At 41.8% G+C, this 23,826-nt stretch overlaps 1 protein-coding gene across 2 annotated transcripts in view; it reads left to right on the forward strand.

The window, feature by feature from the left end:
* Positions 1–23,826, forward strand: part of LRP6 (LDL receptor related protein 6) — a 129,670-nt gene that overhangs the window by 85,923 nt on the left and 19,921 nt on the right. For both annotated transcript variants that reach the window (XM_051625959.1, XM_051625968.1), the window contains 8 exons: positions 1,591–1,807; positions 3,158–3,447; positions 5,172–5,398; positions 7,614–7,798; positions 9,505–9,831; positions 16,255–16,457; positions 18,182–18,393; positions 18,581–18,771. In XM_051625959.1, coding sequence (XP_051481919.1) covers positions 1,591–1,807; positions 3,158–3,447; positions 5,172–5,398; positions 7,614–7,798; positions 9,505–9,831; positions 16,255–16,457; positions 18,182–18,393; positions 18,581–18,771 — 1,852 coding nt within the window. The remainder of the gene's footprint in view (positions 1–1,590; positions 1,808–3,157; positions 3,448–5,171; positions 5,399–7,613; positions 7,799–9,504; positions 9,832–16,254; positions 16,458–18,181; positions 18,394–18,580; positions 18,772–23,826) is intronic.

Raw genomic sequence — 23,826 nt, forward strand, 5'->3', positions numbered from 1 at the left:
TGTAAAGGCTACTAGACTGAAGATTTTTTTGTAAGCCAATTCCACAGAGTAATTATGAGTTTGTTGTGTTGGTTTTGTTTTGTTTTAAATGTGGGGCTTATTCCTACAAACCAGTAAGTAGGCAGAGCCCCTTTCATTTTTCTGTAGGAAATGTGCACAGAAAGATTCAATTTCCATTCTAACATACTGAGAGTGAGTGCAGTAATGTCAGGAAATTTATGACAGGAAATAGTTTTATGTAGAAATTGAGTTCCTGTGAAAATTATAGAATTTCTTCCACATTTTTAATGAACTTAACAATATTTCATTAACATACACATTATACTGTATATTGAGAAAGGTATGGGTTTCAGTTTTGTTTCTCTATTCCTTTCCTCCCTGCCCATCTGTGCTTGCATATGAGTTGCTCCAAACTAGCCTTCTCCTTTTTCATGCACTAAGAAATTTTTTTGACCACAAAAAAATAATCTATTTAACTGGAGTTATTAAACCAATTGATCTTAAAGACCTGGAAATTATAGAAACTTGCTGATGTATATCTTAGTTCCACCAAGACAAGTGAGGGAGATTTGAAAACAGTGATAAAGAAAGTCACAATTTTACCAGTCCATGACTTGTGACATCTTTGGTTAGTGGGAAGGATGTTTTATTTTTTAAGGAATTAGTGTGCTACCTTGAATTTTATGAATCACATTGTTTGGGGAGTTTTTTACTTTAAGGTTGTGGATTTTTCTCTATTTTTGGAAGGCTAATATAAATGCTGTAAACTTAATCTGAAACTTGAAACAAGCAGAAATGTTTCAGAAGGCACCTTCCTACGAAATTGCATTGCTGAATAATTTTTAAGCTATTCTTAAAATACTGGGCTCTCCTTACACCTGTCACTGTGGTACTTTTTATAATAATACTTGGCATTCATAGGATACGTGATCACTTGAACATGCATACATATGTTTAATTAATCTGCTCCATGCTTCTTTGAGGAAGTTAGGTATTACTTCTTTTTAACAGTAGAGAAAACTTGACACGGTAAATTCGAGTGTCTTGATCTCAAAGGCATGCAATTATTTGCAGGCTGTTAGTTTCTTCTCGTACAGAAAATACTGAACTTAATTTGAACAATGTAGAACTGGTTCTTTATTCAGACTTGAGAATATAGGTGTGTTCTGTACATCCTCTCGATGGCTTGCCTCCCGGAATTTATGTGAGGCCTCCTCTTTGTGCTCTCTGGGCAAAGCTCACTTGGAAGTGACTGTGGTCTACAAGATGCTGAGTCAGGACTCCTTGACATTGTAAGCTTGTGTTTATTTGTGTACAACAGTGTAAGGAATGTTGTGTCATAATTTCACCTTATGATCTGTTCATGAGACTAGCCTTGTTCTCAGGGGATCCTTCATGGCTTTTAGAATACGTAACTGTAGAAATACAGAGGGTTTTTTGTTACAGTGCTGTGTGACATTGATTGCATTCTAATGACTAGGAGATTATTTTTTAATTTGAAGCCTAAGTGTGGAGCAGCTATTGAATTAATCTCTGATAAAGAGTGACAGAATTATTCTGTGTACATAGTAAGTGTCTGTATATCCATAGGTCATGAATGCTGATGGAACTGGGAGAAGAGTTCTGGTGGAGGACAAGCTGCCTCATATCTTTGGATTCACACTGTTGGGAGACTATGTGTATTGGACAGACTGGCAAAGACGCAGTATTGAACGCGTGCATAAGCGAACAGCAGAGAGAGAGATCATCATAGATCAGCTGCCAGATCTAATGGGCCTGAAAGCTACAAACGTCCACCAGATAATTGGTGAGTGAGACTACTAATCAGGCAAGTGAAATGAAATAGAAAATTTCAGCAGTGCTCTTCTAAAGGTATCACTTTATACCAGGTCAGGTTTTTAGAAATGGGCAGAATCCAGTTTTATTGCATGATAACTGCAGCTGCAGTTTCATGTGATGGGGGGAGGTCTTTGTGAGGTGCTTCAGTTCTCTAACTTGGAAAACCGTGAGCTGGAACACAACCAGGCATCCCCCAGACTGGGTAATTTTCTGCTTCTTGGGGAACTGAAACAGCTCATAGGTCTGAACAACCCTGGATCCAGTAAGGGGAGAATAAGGATCATGGAAAATGAGATCTTCTCTTTGTAACAGCCAGCTATTATATTAGCCCAACTGTTTATGAAGCTGCAGCTGTAGCAGCTTTTCATCTTGCAATCTGAACATGTGCACCTGGTATGCAAAAGCTAGGAATTAACCAGTTCCATTCAGTGCTTTTCATGTTAATGCTGCAAAATCATCTCTTAAAGTAACTAGAAGTACTTCCTGTCCTGCAGTGTAAAGATGCAGGATCTAGCTTTAAATTTACTACTGTTGGCTATGCATACACTGGTAGCAGTGTGACTGTGGCATGCAGAGAACTCATCACATTTGTTGGATATTCTGCTATATGGATAGGGCTTGCAGCTTCTTGCTGCCATGTCTGGATTGTACCCCAGGGAGTTAATCAAATGTAGTTGAGGTGTATCTTTGCATTGCTGCTGCCACATTAACAAGATGCCCTAAGGTATATGTATTTTAAGTGCAGCTCTCTTTCCAACTGTTTGGCTAATTGAGCTTGGCAATGCTGGGCCTCTCTTAGCACGTGGATTTCCATCATGTGCAGGGACACAGTTTACAGTGGAAAGAGCTGCTTTACTAGCATTCTGGATAGGAGAGACTGTTGAATGGATATAAAAATAGATCTGCAAATTTTCCATCTCTAGGAACACAATTGTGGGAAGTAACAAAATGAGAGCACTGCAGAAGGTAGCAGAACATATGCTTGCTTACTTAGGTAGTTAATGTTCATTTTGTGCTTCTGTTGTGAACTGGGAGCATCATCGGTGGCTGTTGGGAGTCCAGGTCTCTTTCCTTACTGCTGGGTTTGGTTCATAAGGTCAGGAAAACAAGTGCTGACTTTCCAGCCATGCAGACAAACACCTTTCTAAAAGATTGCAGGAAATGAACAAAACTAAGCTCATTCAGAGAATAAAAGCTGAAAAACTATATGTATTTCTCAAAGAACCCATAGCGTCACCAATGCATGTGGGGACTGGCTTCATCTTCCAGCTGAAGCGAGTGTCCAGTGATTATTTTTTTGCTTCTGTTGCATGCCCAGGTACAAACCCTTGTGCAGAGGATAACGGTGGCTGCAGCCATCTCTGCCTGTACAGACCACAGGGCCTTCGCTGCGCTTGCCCCATAGGCTTGGAGCTCATCAATGACATGAAGACCTGCATCGTCCCAGAAGCTTTCCTGCTGTTTTCTCGGAGAGCAGATATCAGACGAATCTCTTTAGAAACCAACAACAACAATGTTGCTATTCCACTCACTGGAGTGAAGGAAGCTTCTGCTCTGGATTTTGATGTGACAGACAATCGGATTTACTGGACTGACATTTCCCTAAAGGTAGAGGTTTATACCATATTAACTATTAATGTTGTTACAAAGTTCTTGAGGTACTTAAGAATGCATCAACAAATGCTATTTATAAGGTTCAAGGGATGGGCAAAAGAGCTTGTTCTAACTAAGAATGACATACATTTTTGTTGCACTAACAGCCTTCTCTCCTTATATATCTAATGTATACATTAATAATAATGTACATTCATAGTAATAGACATTAATAATGTCATGTTGTATACATTTTCACATAAAGGATAGGTTTGCAAAAAGAGAAGAATGCTGTATGGCAGGAGGTTTTGGGGATCACAAATGTTCTGTCAGATATATTTCATGGAGAAAGCCTGCTCTTGGGTCAGGAAGTGAAAATGAGTCTTACCAATTGCTTAATTTATACAGCTACTGCACATGAGACCTGTTATGAACCACAGGCTTTGTAAAACAGGTCTAGGATCTAAACTGACAAATTAGAAAAGGTAGAGGATGGGTATTTAAATGTCTTGGTTAAATGAGTGACAGAAATTTGTGTATTGTCTGTTATCTCCATTATCAGTGAGTCTAGTTATCCTCTGTTTTTCATGGGTTGTAGATGTAGTCAGGATTGTGAGCATCAATAATTAGTTTTTATTAAAAGAAATATTTTTTTGCATTTGGGTTGAGACCAGTGCCAACAATATCATGTACCTTTGCAACTGAAGAATCATAAAAGTTAAGAAGGCAGAGTTTTTATGAAGAATCATAACAGTTAAAAATGCAGAGAGGCTGAACTTTTTAGGCATGGCTGTTGTTTGAACTGTATTTGAAATAAAAATAAAGCAATTATCTGATCAATTTTTAAGAGTGATACAGATGAAGACTGAGATACAGACTTCCCTGCTGTGTACTGTCACAAACTGGCATAATTAATGGGTAGAATCCAAACTTGGAAGTAAACAAATAGAAAATCAAGCCTTGTGTTAATTTCTGATGGGTTATGGGTATGAGGAGTGTGTGTGGAGAGGAATATTGAGGACACAGAAAACAAGCCCATGTTTGCCAAAAATAATTTCATACCATCCCAAGGTTATTCCTTTACTTTCAGGCTTCTAAGTGGTCATAGTAAATCAGGGAATGCCTAAACTCTGATATATTATTAAAATATACTTCTGGCTGTATCTGCTATTGTAGGCTGATCATTGATGGCAAGAGTTAAAAGAGGTCTTTTGAATAAAGGACCAAGAAGAAATTTTTCTTAGTGAAATTAAATTTAATCATCAGTTTTTAAGCACTCACACTACTGAGCTAATAGGTTGTTAGATTGTTTTCTTCTATGTGCTGTTTTGTCCTGAACATTTTCATTAGGCTGCTTTAAATATTGTTCTGTGCTATTAACGTTGATGCTTTTGTATAGTCCTGGGAGAGCCAAAATATTTCCCCCTCGAAGCTGGCACTGAGTTATTAAGGTCACTTTAGCATGTAGACTGCTTAATTGAACCCGATTAGTTATCCCATTTATTTGCCCAGTGAAATGCTATTGTAATTGACACAGAATACATTCATAGAGTACAGTAAATCATTACTTCTAAATAGCAGCATTGTTCGCCTTGCAAATAAGTAGCATATTGTAAGATCCTCTTTCCTATGAGATGCCTAAAATCTGAAAGTGTTTAAAATGCAACAAAGAAGACAACCAGCCCAATGACAGACTGGTAAAATTTCTAATTTGCCTGTGTATCTTTGTATCCCTGCAGACCATCAGCAGAGCGTTTATGAATGGCAGTGCACTGGAGCATGTTGTGGAATTTGGCTTGGATTACCCAGAAGGCATGGCTGTAGATTGGCTGGGGAAGAACTTGTATTGGGCTGATACTGGAACAAATCGTATAGAAGTGTCAAAGCTGGATGGGCAGCATCGCCAAGTGCTGGTGTGGAAAGATCTCGACAGTCCCCGGGCATTGGCATTGGACCCTGCTGAGGGGTAACTTGCTGATATAATTTGATGTTCATGAATGGTGAAAAACAACATCATAATTCTTCCTGTAGGGCATGTTAGTTAGGCACTGCATGTGAATCCTGAGAGAATTGAGCTGGGGAATACAACCTGGTAATTTAGAGTGTGAGGGTTGGAGGAATATGCTCTCAATGTTCTGAATAATCATTAAGAATACTACCAAAAAAAAATATCTGAGCAGCTCATTAAAAAGGGATTTATATTTAGTTAATTAACCACAGAATCAAAGAAGTTTTAGGTTTATGGAATTAGTTAATAGAAAAGGACTATAACATTGAAAAGAAAATATTTGTCCTTTACAAATGAAGATACTTTTTACCACAGGTTAGGGTCCAATAAAGGTATTAAATTATTTTACTTGAGAGTGGGGGAGTGAAATTTATTCTCTGAGAATAAGGAAGGTGTTTGTTTCTTCAGATAAGGGAGCTTTTTTTGTTGATATGGACAAGGGATACAAGGACAGAGAAAGAGTAGAAATAATTATGCCCACCTATCACCAGATTGAAAGATTTACTGAGAAGAAACTTCCTAGTTGGATTCAAATGTAATAGCAAAAGTAGGACAGTAACGCAGGGGGAGGCAGGAAGGAGCAAAGCAAGGCAAAACTATTAAGCTTCTGAAATAGTTCTACCATGAAATGCTTATTTGACTAATTACTACAAAACCTTCTTGAGATTATACCAGCATTATGTTATTCTTATTTTACAAACAAGGGAACTTCATTTTCAAGTGTTATGAAATCATCACATTTCCAGTGACACTGCAGGAGTTACAGCAATGTAGAGAAGTCTGCACCACTTGAACACATTCCTCCTGCTTCATTCCAACAAGGTGGTGGCAGCTGTGGCAGAGCTTAGTCGAACAGAGTTCTGCACTGCCCCCAGTAGGACATGTAGATGGGGTTCAGCCCTGACATGCCAGGGATTGCCTGGACAAGTACATCAGAGGGTATCCAAAACCAGGTTGTTGGATCCAGTTATGCAGTTGTAACAAAAGATTGCTATGGATGATTCTAATTTTACACAGGGAGTAAGTTATTTTTTTCCCGAGGATTATTGCAGTTCAATGCTTTGTCTCTTCACCACAGACCAGAAAAAAAAAGTTATTTTAGTTTTAAGCCCAAATGTCTGTTTTTCCTTTTGTCTTATAGCTGAGCCATGTTGTTGTACTTTATGGAGAAATTCTCATGGCAGTGCAACCATGGGGGCAATTCTAACACTTAGGGCCATGCTGTGTACAACTTGCAAAAATCATGCATAAAATACTTGGAAATTTTTGACGAAAAAATTGCAAGTATTTCTGTTGTCTAAAGAGTAGCTCCCCCAGTTATCTGTTTCTAAAATAACCTTTCCCACTGTGTTGTTGGTTGAAATGAAAAGCATTTCACAGGTGTTTGTTATTAGAGATATTAAAGGGTAAAATCATAAACATTGGCCTGCTGTGACTCAGTTTTAAAATGGTATTGGCTCTACATTTTGGAAGCAATAACTAGCTATTTGACACCAAATGACAAATATACAGCCCTCTACTGTACAGTGCCTAAAGAAAATGTAACATGTGAAAGTCTGTGTTTCTGCCAAGGGAGGCATAATCTGGCATGTGACTGTGTAACAGTTCATACTTTTACTCCAGTGGAAACGTGGTACAGTTTTGTGTTACTCTTCCCTTGGCTGAAATATAACATGCTGTTTCATGGCTGGCTGACTTGGTTTTGTGGAGATGAGCAGAGGCACCTATTAACAAAAGTACCCTGCCTATCAACCTGTTTGTGGTTCTTCGTTTGATGGACAATTGAATAGAAACAGAAGCTAAATGCCATGGAAAATACCTTGCTAGATAACCAGGTGTAAAGGAAGGTGCCCGGCTACCAAACTTTTCCCTCTTAACTGATGCACGTATATTAGTTAAGATTGGAAATGCTTTTATGCAGCACTTGCAGGTGAAATTCCAGCTCCAAGTGAAAAAAATGTTGGAAGCATTTTGAGAAAACTTGACTCGCTTCATTGCTTCTATTTTGAAAAAACATTCGCTGTAAAAGAGCTTAACAAATGCTCAAATTTACAGCTCTCATTTTTTCTCTCTTACTCTTCCTAAGGATTTTTGTTTTCTTTTTCCCCTTGAGTTTTTCTTTGGTTAAGTGTGAGGTTTGTTTTTTGTTTGTTTTCTTTGTCCTTTTAATCAGGTTTATGTACTGGACTGAATGGGGTGGTAAACCAAAGATTGATAGAGCTGCTATGGACGGCACTGAGCGGACTACTTTGGTACCGAATGTGGGACGTGCCAACGGCCTAACCATTGACTATGCCAAAAGACGACTGTACTGGACCGACCTCGATACTAACCTGATAGAATCCTCCAACATGCTAGGTGAGCCCCAGAGCTCTGGGCAATGCTATGGGGATACTGCTGCTTTTTCACACTTCCCCGTGGTAAATTATTGCTTCAATATCGCCAAGATACACATCTTAAGATGAAAATAGATTTTTACAAACTCGCATGTCTTTAACATTTGCCTCTAGAATTGATGTTTATGCAACACAGCATCTAGTGAGGCCTCAATTTCCTTGTAGGTGATATAGTTGCTCACAAGTTAGAATTATACAAACTGTACATGTTTTCAGTTATATGTAGGACAACCCTGTCAGCTTTTCAGCTTTCAGTGGTTTTGAGTCTTGTTTTGCTGCTCTGAAGAGCACTGGCAAATACATAACAAATACTTCATCATCTGTAGAAAGGTAGAGAGAAAGCTAAGCAAACAGCTTATTGGACATTTTTCACAATGTGTTTTAATACAGTTTGGTTTTTAATCTTTGTTGCCTACGGGTTCAGGCATTTTTTTTTTCCTTAGCATCCTGTACACTACGGATCTTTTCCTGGCTAGTACTGGTCACCAGTGGGGCTCTCTCTCACAGTGGGGTCTGTGTGATTTTTTTTTTATTTTTTTTTTTTTTTTGTAAATTGGTCATTACAGCTAAACGGAGGTGGAATGTTTTATTCTTTCACTGTCCCCGCGGAGTGTACTGAGGACCTAAGCCCTCTCAAATTTGCACAATATCTCTTTTTTTTAACTTCTTGGCACCCACAGGAGTGGACTGCCTTGTTGTATTCCAGATTTTTCAGATTAGAGTTCACTAGCCAATATTTAAGGCTAAAGGAGATAGTCTTCTTTAAACAGTATGTTTGCAATAGTGGAACAAAGCTAGAAAATATCAAAACAGAAAAATATAGGAGTTATGTGTAATATAAAAGCCTCTCTCATGTATTTTGATGTGCACTTGGGGCTGGCTCAGCGTTCTGCTGTGTACCATGAAACTGGACACAGCATTAGAATTTTGTCTTCCCTGTGGCTAGTGATGTCAGAATGCAGGGCTGTGCACCTTCATCTTCTCTATGCAAAGAGGGAATGACTTCTTGCTGCATAATCTCCCATTCTTTTTCTGTGACTAGACAGCAGGACATCCTGTGGTAATGAAGTGGTTGAAATAACATGGTTGAAATAATATCCCCTCTCATGCCCTGCTTCTTAAGGCCTTTCAACATTTCCATAGTATACACAATTAACTGTTTCCTACCTAGAATGTCTGATTACTCCTTCCTCTTACAGCATTCTAGAGACAAGTTAATTTAACCTTGTGCATTTAAACTTTCCCACAATACAATTTAGAATTTGTTACAAGCTCATAACAATTCTCTCTCTGTAAGCAGCAGGAAGAGAGCCAAATGTTGTGTGAGATGCTGACCTGGGCATACAGTCTCAGGATCCTGCATCTACTTCAGAGGGAAACTGTTTTTCTCAGGGAGAAGGGAAAGACGTAATCTGAGAACCCTGATAATTTTCAAAACTGAGACTTTCTGCTTTAGTAAAACACATTCTCTTCTGTGAATCGCAAGCGAGATTAGCACATTTATGTGATAAGCTCTGAGACTTCAGGATATGTTGAATATTGTACGTGACTTTATAATTTACTTTCGTCATAATGAAATAGTAACTTGAATTATGTGTTAACATTTCAGTGTTAAACAGTGTCTCATTTGTCTCCATATAATTCTCCTCTTTCTCTCCTCTGAAACAGGCCTTGACCGTGAGATTATAGCTGATGACTTGCCTCACCCCTTCGGCTTGACGCAGTACCAGGATTACATTTACTGGACAGACTGGAGCCGGCGCAGCATTGAACGAGCCAACAAGACCAGTGGCCAGAACCGAACTATCATCCAAGGGCATTTGGATTACGTTATGGACATCTTGGTCTTTCATTCCTCTAGGCAGGCAGGCTGGAATGAGTGTGCTTCTAGCAATGGTCACTGCTCTCACCTGTGCCTGGCAGTCCCTGTTGGTGGGTTTGTCTGTGGATGCCCAGCTCACTATTCCTTGAACTCTGACAACAGGACTTGTAGTGGTAAGCCATAATGAATGGAAATCAAGCAGAGAAACAGATGTGTTTAGTAACAGATGCAAGCATTTTACTTGGAGGAAAGCAGAGTTTTATTTCTACATGAGATGGTGAAGCTTGTTTGTGGATAGACCAAATTGAAGCAAGTTTCTATTTTTAATACCAAATGTGTATTTAAAAAAAAATTTGGCTCCTTAGCTTGCCTTCTTCCATAGGAAGCCAAGTGTATTTATACATTTCTGTTACTAAAATCCTGACTATTCAGAGAAGATGCAGAAAGGAAAAAAACAGATGAGTATCACAGTAAAATAATGAGTGGCTCTAGTGAATTTTTTTTTGGGAGTTAGCTAAATCTGTGTAAGCAGTAAGGCTCAAAATACTTCTGGTTTTGTATCTGTCTTTCAAACCCTCCTCAAGTGTGTATTTGCTTGCTTATTTATTTCTAATCTTGCCTGACATGAAGAGTATGTGATAGTTTGGCCTGTATTCCAGACTTTGCATAGCCATTAGGTGGGTCAGGGTTTAATTCAGTAGTAGTAGTTCAGTTTGCCACCTGATGAGATGCTGAGGTTGGCCACTCTCATAGCCCCAGAAGTGTTTCTTCATCTGTGAGGAGAGGCTTGGATCCACAGTCAATCCAGCACTTGAGATTTCTGATCTCAGTGGAGCCAAGCCCCATTTTTCTTCATTGTTGTGCAGAGTACAAACTGCAGGGCCCCTCAGGCTGTGTGTAATTAGTTTCTAACCAAATAATTTATCCATCTCAATAACTGGCTGCCAGTGAAACTCTCATAATTTTGGCAGCCACACTGGATGGCTGATTTCCACTGGTGTCATTCAGATTAGTCAGTGGGTGAAGACATTCATGGCACGGAGAAACAGATTGTATCTTGTTGGCATTATGCATGAGTAGAGAGATCCAACTGTTGTTTTAAAGCCAAAAGCAGGGCAGCTTGTTCCATAAATGCCACCTCATCGCATTTTTTGAAAATCACACTTGCTGGAAGAACTCTGCTTTTTCTATCCCCACCCCGATGTGTCCTGTGCTCCTCCTTTCCTTTTTTATTATAAGGGTCACTTGCATGTCAACTGGATTTTTGTACTCTAACACTCTCACACCTTCTGTGAGTTAGAAGCGTGGCTGGCACCTCTCCGGTGCTGACTGTGATTTTGTAGGTGGAGGAATTTGATTTCCAGCAGAGAATAAGCACCAAAATGATCAAAGGTCATGTTTTCTTGTGAAAATGCTCTTGGTAACAAAGGAAGGAGAAAGATACAGAAAATATGTTGTGAGCATATAGAACCATTTCCCTGCAGTACGGTTTGGAGCTGCTCACGAGGTATTAGGAGTTTTTCTTCTGCTGTGTTCAAACTTGGGAACTTTACAACTTCTCATTTGTAGGTAATTGGAGACTTAGGCTTCTCTGCATATAATTTAATTTTTTCTCTTGGCCACTATAATTGGAGCATGAATAGTTTTAACTTTCTCTTTACTATTTTACTTGCTTGTGTACTCCTGAACATTATTAATCCAAGTCCTGTCTAGAGGCCACTTCCTCCCTTCTGGATCACCTTACTTGTGCATGCATAGATTGTTTTAATTACAGGAAGGACAAACTGCTCTGATGAGGTCTGGTATCTCATCAGACCTACCACGTGTCATGAAGTTTGAAGGCAGTGTTACACAGGGGATGTGCTCATTGCACTCCGTTGCCTGCCAAAAAAAAGATAGTAAACATGTGATTATTTGGAGGGAGGATTATGAAAACTGGGAATGGATTTCTGAAATTGGTACCGTTTCAGAGATGTGGGGACTCAAGGGGGAAAATTCTTCTGTTGCTCTTTATAATGAGCCATCAATTCAAAGTTGTAAGCCAGGCAATCTTAGACAATGAGAGAGTGTCTTTGGGGAAAAGTGTAAAGAATTTTAGGTGCTTATGGTGGTATGTTTACCTGTGCTGTTTTATCTTAAACTTTTTTCACTTTCCATGACTCTCTTAACTGCTTGGTAAGAGTTTTAATGTTTTCTGAATCTGTTATTTTGCTCTACATATTGATATTTGAGGTTAGTGCCAGTTATAGATGCCCTGGGCCTGGAGAAGGATCACAGGCCAGCAGGACAACACACAAAATGCAGGAGAATGTAATCCCAGCCAGGAAGACAGCTTCAGTGGGCTCCCAACTTAAATGCGTCTGTATGTAGCATGGAGAACAAATAAGAGGAGTTACAGACCTATGCATGCCTGCAGGGCTACAATATTAGCCCCACCCATAACTGAGATGTGGTGGGATGACTTCTGTGACGGGATGACTTCTGTGACGGGAGCATTGGAATGGATGGGTACAAGCTCTTTAGAAAGGACGGGAAGGGGAGGAGAGGGTGTCACCCTCTTACTCAGTGACCAGCTGAAGTCCGTGGAACTCCACCTGGGGATGGAGGGGAAGCTGACTGAGAGTTTACAAGTCAGGATGAACGGGAGGGCAGTGACTAGTTACCTTAGATTGGGGATCTGCTATCGGGCACCTGACCAGGAAGACTGAGAGTATAAGGCCCTCTAGAGACACAAGCTCTGATCCTTATGGGGGACTTCAGTCTGTTCCCTGCTGGACAGACAACATAGCAATACATAAGCAATCCAGGATGTATCTGGAATGCATTGATGACAGTTTTCTCTCCAAGTGGCAGAGGAACATGCAAGGTTCTATGCTGGACCTTGTTCTCACCAACAAGGAGGGTGGACAATGTGAAGCTTAAGGGCAGCCTTGGCTGCACAGATCATGAAATGGTTGAATTCAAGACCCTTACAGCAACAAGAAGGATGCAAAACAAGCTCACTACCGTCGACTTCAGGAGAGCAGACTTTGACCTCTTCAGGGGTCTGCTTGTTAGGGTACCATGGAATAAAACCCCTGGAGGGGAAAGGAGCCTGAGAAAGCTGGTCAATAATTCAAGGATCACCTCCTCCAAACCCAGGCACAATGCGTTCCAACAAAGAAGGCAGCAGACAAGAATGCCAGGAGGCCTGCATGAATGAGCAAGATGCTCCTGGACACACTTAGATGTAAAAACAAAGTCTACAGAGGGTGGAAGCAAGGACAGGCAACCTGGAAGGAGTACAAAGTAGTCATCTGAGCAGCCAGGGATCTGTCTAAGAAAGCTAAAGCCCAGACAGTATTAAATCTGGCCAGGGGCATCCAGGATAACAATAAAAACTTCTACAGGTACATCCTGTGTGATGTACTCTAGGTGACCCTGCTCTGGCGGGGGGGTTGGACTAGATGATCTTTCGAGGTCCCTTCCAACCCCTATGATTCTATGATTCTATGATTCTATGATCAGTGATAAAAGGAAAAATAGGGAAAATGTGGGCCCTCTCCAAAAGGAAACAGGAGACCTAGTCACATGGGATACGGAGAAGCTTGAGGTACTCAATGACTTTTTTTGCCTGTCTTCACTGGCGAGGGAGAAGAGCAGGTTCAAGACCATCTAAAGAACCTGAAAGTACACAAGTCCATGTGACCTGATGAGATGCACCTGCGCCTCCTGCGGGAACTGGTGGATGAAGTTGCAAAGCTGCTTTCCATCATATTTGAGTAGTCATAACAGTGTGAAGTTGTCACTGACTGGAAAAGAGGAAACATAACCTCCAGTTTCAAAACAGGAAAAAAGGAAGACCTGGGGGGCTAGAGCCCAAGTCAGTCTCACCTCTGTGCCTGACAAGATCATGGAGCAGATCTTCCTGAAGGCTCTGCCAAGGCACACGGAAAATGGGGAGGTGGTCGGTGGCTTCACCAAGGGCAAACCATACCTGATAAATTTGGTCACCTTTTACAATGGAGTCATCACGTTGGTGGACAAGGGAAGAGCAACGGATGTCATCTGCCTGGACTTGCGCAAAGCCTTTGACACTGTCCTGCAGAACATCCTTGTCTCTAAATTGGAAAGATATGGATTTGATAGATGGACCAATCAGTGGATAAGGAATTGGCTGGGTGGTTGCACTGAAAGAGTTGTGGTCAACAGCAAGATGTCCAAATGGAGACCAGTGATGGGTGGCATTCCTCCAGGGTTGATACTGGAACCAGTGCTGTTTAACATCTTTGCTGGTGACATGGACAGTATCTGAGAGCACCCTCAGCAAGTTTGCTGACAACACCAAACTGTGTGGTGTGGTTGACACACTGGAGGGAAGGGAGGCTATCCAGAGGGACCTTGACAGGCTTGAGAGGTGGGCCTGTGCCAGCTTCATGAAGTTCAGTAAGGCCAAATGCAAGGTCCTGCACCTGGGTTGGGGCAATCCCAAGCACAAATACAGGCTGGGTGGAGAATGGATTGAGAACAGCCTTGAGGAGAAGGACTTGGGGGTGTAGGTTGATGAGAATCTCAACATGAGCCAGCAATGTGCACTTGCAGCCCAGAAAGCAAACTGTGTCCTGGGCTGCATCAAAAGAAGTGTGGCCAGCAGGTCAAGGAGGTGATTCTCCTCCTCTACTCAGGTCTCACGAGACCACACCTGGAGTGCTGTGTCCAGTTCTGGAGCCCCCAGCATACAAAGGGCTTGGAGCTGTTAGAGCAAGTCAAGATGAGAGCTACGAAGATGGTCTGAGGGCTGGAGCACCTCTCCTATGCAGACAGGCTGAGAGAGTTGGGGTTGTTCAGCCTGGAGAAGAGAAGGCTCTGGGGAGACCTTATAGTGGACTCACAGTACCTGATGGGGCTACAGGAAAGCTGAGGAGAGATGTTTTACAAAGACGTATAGTGATAGGACAAAGGGGAATTGTTTTAAGCTGAAAGAGGATAGATTTAGGTTAGACATCAGGAAGAATCTTCACTGTGAAGAGGAGTGGGACACTGGTTGCCCAGAGAAGTCGTGGATGCCCCATTCCTGGAGGTGTTCAAGGCAACCTGGTCTAGTGGGAGGTGTCCCTGCCCATGGCAGATGGGTTGGAATGAGGTGGTATTTAAGGTCCCTTCCAACCCAAACCATTCTATGCTTCTATATACTCTTGGCTTTGCTTTTTTTGGTGCTTAACTTCTACAGGTTAGAGCTAAGTAGAAGGCAGCTTAATTATTGGAGAAATGCTCGGAGGGGAAATAGTTTTTCCAGGAAGCAAATATACCTTGCAATGAGGTCCAATTGTTATAGAATGTTAGGATTAAGTGCTAGTTACCAAGGAAACTCCCCCCTCTTCCCCTCCCCTGTTTTTGTTTGTTGTTGTTTTTTTAACAACCTGAACAAATGTTCAAATTATATGCCTAAAATAACAAAGCCAGCTGGCTCCCTGGAAGACTTTTGCTACCTCCCCTTTCCAAAGTGCTGCCTTACCTGTTTTACAGGCTGGATTGAATGAATGCAGTGTCCCACTGCTTGTCTCTCCAGACTTGTGCTTTAGAATATTCATTGTACAAACTTCAGGGAGGCTCCAAACTGCATTTCTGGCTGCTGATTCTTGTACTGTCTTGCACAGCAGTGGCTCCAGGTAGAGAGTTATTGAAAAGAACACTGTGAGAAGGGAAAATGCTTTGATTACCTCCTCTGATTTCTGACCCAGTTATGTAATACAGGGATAATTTATTTTTAACTATGTATTAAATGTCTTTGAGCACTTGCTGTAAGATAAAGGTGATTAACTATAGCTATATGGGGTGGGGAAGTCTTATGTGTGATGGTATTTATAAGAAAAAAACAGTAATTTGTCCAGGAAAATTTTGCTTGGTGTCTGGAAAGCTGGAGCAGCATGAGATTTATTTTTTTTCTGATTGCAGGTTAGCATTCCCAGATGGTTACCTAGAAATGAAAAAGATACATTTGAGAAGAGTGAATAGATTTTTCTCCAGAAACACAGCCTTGCCCACATCTAAGAGATTTTCCTGTGGGTTAGTTGCTGTTCCATTGCAGTGTAGGCAGAAAGAGGGTTTGTGGGAACTGGACTGAATCTATCTAATGGCAATCTCTCTTCCCTGGGACCTCTAAATAAGGAATCAGTGCTGGCTTTTGCTCAGCTTCCTCTGCAAGTAGAAGTGTACCTAGGAAAAGGTTCAACTTCAAAATAGTGCAGCTACATTTCCCTGGGACTCTTTAGAAACAAAATTGACAGTTCCTTGAGGGGCATGTCTGACCGCTCTTTGAGGTGATTTTGACAGAAGTCTTCACATTCGTTAGTCTTGTAACTTAAAAAATTACCTCTGCCTGTCACATCTATATTCAGACGTGTAGTAAAAAGGTCATTTGAAAGGCTTTCCAAGCTGATCAGAGGTTGGATTTTTTTATGTTTTGATTTTTTGACAAAGGAAGAGGGAGAAGGGAAATGAAATAATAGATTCTCTCTGGTTTCATATAGTTGTTGTCGTCACTGAACATACAAATACCCAACATTATTGCTGTGTGTAACCCTTTTCACCCTGTTGTTTTGCTTTGTTTTTTCAAGCCCCTACAACCTTTCTGTTGTTCAGTCAGAAGAATGCAATTAATCGCATGGTGATAGATGAGCAGCAAAGTCCAGATATCATACTTCCAATTCATAGTCTCAGGAACGTTCGAGCCATCGATTATGACCCCCTGGATAAACAACTGTACTGGATCGATTCACGGCAGAACATCATCCGGAAGGCACAGGAAGATGGCAGTCAGGTATCCTGTGGGTGATGGAATTCCTAAAATATAAGGGAGGCATGCCCTACACCCAACGCTGAATGATTGTGCATGAATAATGTGGATACACAGGCTTCCTGTACATAACTAGCTGTCACTTGGTAAAACAATTGGCATCTGGAGTTTTTGGAGTCCTCAGCCAGTAATCTAGGAGGTACAGCAAGAAATAAAATGTGTAAAACTAAGGCCAACTTAAGGGTACTGTTGTTCATAGAGCACTAGTTGCTCAACACTGTATTTTGTCAGGTGGCTGTTGGAAACCCCTATTTGAAATAAGTGAAACATGGAAGGGAAGGTTCTTGGGTGAAATGGAGTGTGTGAGAGAAAAGGAAGAGTTGCATGTGAGCAGGGTGCAGGGGCCTTGACTCTGAAATGCATAGGGTGGGCTGCAGCTGTGTCTGAAGCCTCCCAGGTTCTGGTGGTGGATATGGAATAGAGCTGTTGTCAACTACAGAGGCACGGAGTGAGGGGGTTGAAACTAGTGACCTGTAAGAGATGTAGGAGGATTTGGAAAACTTATTTGACTGGGGAATACAAAAAAAAAGTAGAATGGGGTAGAAGGCAAAAAGGGATAATGAGGATAATTGTGAGCTGTGACTGCGCATTCATTTTCACATTTTAAAAATTATTTTCCTCCTGATTTTTTATTTTTAATGAGAGAGAAACAGGAGACTAAGAGATGAACAACACAAAGGTGCTATATTCAGTTTAACTTGTAAGAGTGTGGTTTCTGCTGGTGGGTGTGGTGGTAGTTGGATCCTGCAGAAATGCCCTTCAGCCTCAACTCTTAATTTAGCAATGGTTTTAATTTTGGAATATTTAAATAATTTAACACCTCAAACTAGTCAAAAGCACCAGGTTTTTCAAAAGATTTTGTAAAGTTTTCCAAAAGATTATGTAAAGGCATGTTTTGTGAGTTATCAGTCCTCTTCAGATTTTTTTGAAAGTTCCAGAAACATGTCAGTTAGATTCACCTTTCATTGTAGGGAGACTATGCGGTTCCTTTCTAAAAAAATAGTGGTGCTTTTTTTAAAAAAGAAAGGCCATGTGATCTCCAGAGTTCTGGACCAGAAGAAGCAGGGACTTTGAAGCAGAAAGGTGCTAGCTGGAAAGGCTCTAAAGTCACTGTCTTGTGCTATGTGAAATACTTTGTCTTTTGGCAGAGTTGCCTTTCTACTTATTATTCATCCTTATGTCCTTCAAGTGTGATGGCAGCAATGATAGAGAGGAATGTGGCAAGAATTTCAAGTACTCTCTGGCCTCAATTTTACCTGCATTTTTATCCATTCAGCTACAGTATTGGGAATTGGTGGTAACGGGCTTCTGTTGTCGAGTGCTGAATGTGCTGAGTTTGCGTCTGTCCAAAGTGAACTAAGAGTTCTCAGAAAAGCAGAGGAAATGTGGAGGCTGACCCTGAACTTTAAACATAGAGACAAATCGGACTTAACTGCTCAAACTTCCCAGGTCTTACAAGCTGCAACAAATTAACATGATTGCCATTACAACAAAGCATCAGGACTAAGTGTCTGTATCTGATTAAAGGTGTTGCTGGAGCAACTGGACCTGGGTGTCTCCTTAGTTTATTTTGGCTGCCTCCTTTTGCTGAGCATTAGCTTGATGTAGTGCATTCTTAGCAAATAAAGTTGCTTACATTGGATCAGATTAAATGCTCTTCTGTGGGTTGTTTTTTCCTTCCTTTCTAGAGCCTCACTGTTGTGACAAGTCCAGTTCCCAATCAGAACTTAGATATGCAGCCGTATGACCTGAGCATTGACATCTACAGCCGCTACATCTACTGGACCTGCGAAGCTACTAATGTAATCAATGTGACACGCCTGGATGGGAGACCCATTGGAGTGGTGCTCAAAGGAGATCAAGATAGGCCCAGGGCCATTGTGGTGAATCCTGAGAAAGGGTATGTAGCTGAAAGAGTGATGTGGGGAAAATTCAGACTGAAGGTCTTGAGAATCAAATTGTTTTCCTTCTTCTGGTTCTTCTGTCAGAATTAAAGCATCTTTGTCATTTGTTAAGATGTCTTGGTCATATAGTAAAAATGTGGAAAGGTCGAATAAACTTTTTTTCTTTAATCATTTCTATTCCAGGTACATGTATTTCACCAACCTACAGGAAAGGTCTCCTAAGATTGAGAGAGCAGCATTGGATGGAACTGAACGAGAGGTCCTTTTTTTCAGTGGTTTGAGCAAACCTATAGCCTTAGCTATTGACAGTCAGCTAGGCAAGCTGTTCTGGGCTGATTCAGACCTGCGGAGAATTGAAAGCAGTGACCTTTCAGGTAGAGTAGCACTTTAATTCAGTGATTCACTTGTGGGGTGTGGGTGTGGGGGAATGCAGAAAAAGGTGTCTTCTTTTCCTTCCTACTATAAACAGTCTGTACTGTGATTCTAATCGCTCCCTAAATTCCCAGCCAGGGAATGAGCATGATTCATACAGCGTGCCTTTACAGTCTCATGCCTCTATCTATTATTTGCATTATTAATTGCTACACATACTATTTACTTCAGTTTCTCACTGCAAGACCTTCCTGTGGTTTCCCAAAGTTAGTTCACAAATAACTTGCAGCAGTTTTGGAAAAGGGAGGGAGAGGATTGTTTTTAAAGGCATTGGTTTTGGTGCAGTAATCTGTCAGTCAGAGGAAATCTTCCTGTTAGTGGAAAAATATTTCCTGCAGAGTTAAAGCAGGAAGTGTGCAGGTCACTTATTTACCTGTCATTTAGGGTGAGATTATGTGAGAAGGATAGAACAGACTGGACATCTCTCTGTTCTTAAAAGGCAAAAAACTCCCTCTTCCGGCTATGGAATTCTCTTTGCCTGCTCCCTAAGGCTGGTTATGCTGCTTGTCTGACCTCCTCTGTGAGTTGATTCAGCTCACTCAACCACACAAGCAAAATAATAACCTAACAACAATATACAGAAAAAGCGAAATAGAGAACAGTGTTCTCTTGATTTGGGAAGATGAATTGGTTCATCAAGAGTCCAGCAAACAACCAGAACTGGCATAGGAGAAGATGCAAAAATCATGCAGTGAAATTGAGTAAGAGAGACTGAGATGTGTCTTATTTACTAACCGGATCCAATAAGCTGGTGGATCAACTCAGCTGTCTCATGTGGTTTTGGTAGTAACTTGTGATACAAGCTGGGCTGGATGCTGCTGATGGGAGTGCCAGGATGATCTGAACACACATTTACCCACCTCTGTTGGCTGATGGGGTAAACGCTCCCCTCACTTTGCTGCTAGTGGAGGGCAGTAGCAGGTTTTTTCCTTCCTCTGGTGTAAGTCCATCCCTGGTTTGAATAGAGCCTATCCTTGTACTAATGCTGAGTCTTAATCAGAAGCATAAGTACATGCATAAGGAAATAAGGACACACTTTGCAATCTGTGAGTGAGTTTGGAAATTTAACGAGAGTATGATAGTTTGTAGTAATGTCTTTCACTGGTGACATGATAACCTTAATTCAATGTAGCAGCATGTAATCCCAGTAACAGGAGAGGTGCCTGAGGTCATGCCAGTCTTCAAAAAAGGGCAAGAAGGAGTACCCAGGAAAGTACAGGCTAGTCAGTCTCACCCCCATCCCTGGAAAGGTGATGGAACAGCTCATTCTGGATGTCAACTCTAAGCATGTAAAGGAAAAGGTTTATCAGGAGTAGTCAATGTGGATTCACTAAGGGGAAAGCTTGCTTAACCAATCTGATAGCCTTCTAGGACAGCATGACTGGCTGGGTAAATGAGGAGAGAGCAGTGGATGTTGGTCTAACTTGACTTCAGTAAGGTTTTTGGCAGTGTCTCCCATAACATCCTCCTAGGTAAGCTTAGGGAGTATGGGCTGGATGATCAGATAGTGGAGTCCTGAAGAAATTGGCTGATGTAGTTGCCAGCCCACTCTCCATGATATTTGAAAAGTCATGGCAGTCAGGTGAAGTCCCTAGTAACTGGAAGAAAGGACACATTATGCCCATATTTTGAAAGGTTAGAAAGGAGGACCCTGGGAATTACCGACCTGTCAGCCTCACCTCTGTGCCTGGGAAGATCATGGAATGGATCCTCCTAGAAGACATGCTAAGGCATGTGGAGGACAGAGAGGTGATCCAGGACAGCCAGCACAGCTTTACCAGGGGCAAATCCTGCCTGACCAGCCTAGTGGCTTTCTGCAATGGAGTGACTGCACAGTGAACAAGGGGAGACCTACAGATGTCATCTCTCTGGACTTCTGCAAGGCCTTTGACACAGCCCTCCACAACATCCTTCTATGTTGAGGAGATATGGGTTTGTTGGGTGGGCTGTTCAGTGGATAAGGAATTGGCTGAATGGTCGCATCCAGAGGCTAGTGGTTGATGGCTTGATGTCCAGATGGAAAAGAGTGACAAGTGGTTTCCCTCAGGGCTCTTTACTGGGACCGGCGTTGTTTGGTATCTTGATTAATGATATTGACAGTGACAATGAAAGCATCCTCAGCAAGGACACCAAGCTGGCTGGTGCAGTCGATATGCCAGAGGGAGAGGATGCCAACCAGAGGGACCTTGACAACCTGGAGAAGTGGGCCCAGGTGAACCTCGTGAGGTTCAACAAGGCCAAGTGCAGGGTGCTGCATCTGGGCTGGGGCAACCAGAGATATCAATACAGGCTGAGAGAAGACATGCTAGAGAGCAGCCCTTTGGAAAAAGACCTCGGAGTACTAATGGGCAAAGAGCTGGACATGAGCCACCAATGTGCAATTGCAGCCCAGAGGGCCAACAGCATCCTGGGCTGCATCAAAAGAAGTGTGGCCAGCAGATCGAGAGAGGTGGTTCTGCCCCTCTACTCTGTCCTGATGAGACCTCACCTGGAGCACTGCATCCAGCTGTGGAGCGCCCAACACAAGAAGGATGTGGACCTGCTGGAGCTTGTCCAGAATAAGGCTATGAAAATGATCAGAGGGCTGGAACACCTCTCTTATGAAGACAGGCTGAGGGAGTTGGGGTTGTTCAGCCTGAAGAAGAGGACACTCTGGGGGGGACCTTCTAGCAACCTTCCAATACTTGAAAGGGGCCTATGAGAAGGCTGAGGAAGACCTTTTCTCTAGGACATGTAATGACAGGACAAGGGGTAATGGTTTTAACTGAAGAAGGGTAGATTTAGGTTGGACATTAGGAAAAAGTACTTTAATAATGAGGGTAGTGGATCACTGGAACAGGTTGCCTAGGTGGAGGCCCCATCCCTGGAGATGTTCAAGGTCAGGCTTGCTGGGGCTCTGAGCAATCTGTTCTAATGTGAGATGTCCCTGCTTATTATAGAGGGGTTCGACTAGAAGACCTTTAGAGGTCACTTTCAACCCAAGAAATTCTATGAATAGCAGAGCTCAGAGGGTTGTTACCAGAGGCACAGAGTCCAGTTGGAGGCCTGTAGCTAGTGGTGTTACCCAGGTGTCAGTACTGGATCCAGTCTTGTTCAACATATTCATCAATGATGTGGATCAAGGGACAGAGTGTACCCTCAGCAAGTTTGTTGATGATACAAAATGGGGGGGAGTGGCCAGAAGGCTGTGCTGCCATCCAACATGACCCTATGTATCAGTACAGGTTGGGGTCTGACCTGCTGGAGAGCAGCTCTGGGGAAAAGACCTCAGGCTCCTGGTGAACAACAGGCTGCCCATGAGCCAACAGTGTGTCCTTGCAGCCAAGAAGGCCAGTGACATCCTGAGGTGCATTAAGAAGAGTGCAGCCAGTAGGTCAAAGGTGGTCATTCTCCCCCTCTACTCTGCCCTACTGAGGCCACATCTGTGTCTAGTTCTGGGCTCCCCAGAACAAGAAAGACAAGGAAGTACTGGAAGGAGTCCAGGGGAGGGCCACGAAGATTACTAGGGGACTGGAGCATCTCTCTTATGAGGAAAGGCTGAAAGAGACCTGGGTCTGTTTAGCCTAAAGAAGTCTGAGAGGAGATATAATCAATGCGTATAAATATCTAAGGGTCGGGGGTCAAGAGGCTGGGGCCACACTTTTTGTGCACTCTTTCGATGGTGCCCAGGGACAGGATGAGGGAAAAGGAGTACAAACTGGAACACAAGAAGTTCCATCTGAACATGAGGAAAAGCTACTTTGAGGGTGACAGAACACTGGAACAGGCTGCCCAGAGAGGTTGTGGAGTCTTGTCCTCTGGAGATACTAAAAACCTGCCTGGATACGTTTGGGTGCAACCTGCCCTAGGTGACTCTGCTCTAGGAGGGGGGGGTTGGACTAGATGATCTCCAGAGATCCCTTCCAACCCCTATCACTCTGTGATTCTAATACACCAGTGTGATTTCCAGTCTTCTATAAAATTGCTAGAATAAGCTTTTGTTGTGGGAAACATTTCCATTTTTCTAAATTACTGTAATTGAGGCTCAGCAGGATAGTAATTTTTTTTCTGTGATTAACGTGGTGTGTCACTAAAAGATGAACTACAGTATCCTGACTGTTTACTGTTCTAAAACACAGGACATAAGCAGAGTTAGTGAAGTGTTTCTTTTAAAAAAGTTTATATGATGTATCCCGGTATGTTCTAGACTATCCCAGATCCAGGGCCTGCATGAGTAAAGTAATGGGCAGCAGCAGAACACACGTGGCTTGTTTCTCTCTTTATGTCTGTTATCTGCCAGGAATTAGGGCACCAGAGCAGTCTAAAATCTAATCTACCTTGGTTTTAATGATTCTGCTTTTTGTTTTTTTGCTTTTTGGTGTTTTTTTTTAAAGATGTGGCTGTTGGATCACCAGTGTTGTGCAGTAAAAGCTCTTCATACTTTCAAAGAACATAAAGAAAAGTCATTCCAAAACCTCTCTTGCTTTTTTGGCATTTGCATGACAAATAGATTGCTATAATCACCACCATAAATTGCTAACTGCTGAGATGCGTTCCTGTTCTTAGGAGTGCTGATTAATAGGCTTTTTGATCAGCAGAGTAATTTTTCTGCATGTTAGCTTCTTAAAAACATGCACAGTCTCTTGTTCTGTCTACTCTGTAGATACTAGTACCCATAAAGAGGAGAAGAGATAGAATGCCTTTTATGTGATGCAGTCCTTCTCTTTCTCGCTGTCCTTCAGACATGCAGTTAGGACTTGGTTATGCTGCCTGAATGGGAGATCCTATTGAAATTAACCAGATTCTTCACATGATTAAGGGGTTGTTTATGAAAAGATGACTGGAATGAGCTCCCTACCATGGAAACTATTTGGAAATTAGTTCTTCTATTCCAGAATAATTAGTGGGATTTGGAAACATCTAATGATTCTGGAATTAAGTAATTTTTATTTGGAAATAGAATGAGCTATGGGTGTGTCCTGATTTTTGTATTTATTTGTTTTTTTTAAATCTTATAA

This window comes from Apus apus, chromosome 1 (genome assembly GCF_020740795.1).
Source record: "Apus apus isolate bApuApu2 chromosome 1, bApuApu2.pri.cur, whole genome shotgun sequence".
NCBI lineage: Eukaryota > Metazoa > Chordata > Aves > Apodiformes > Apodidae > Apus > Apus apus.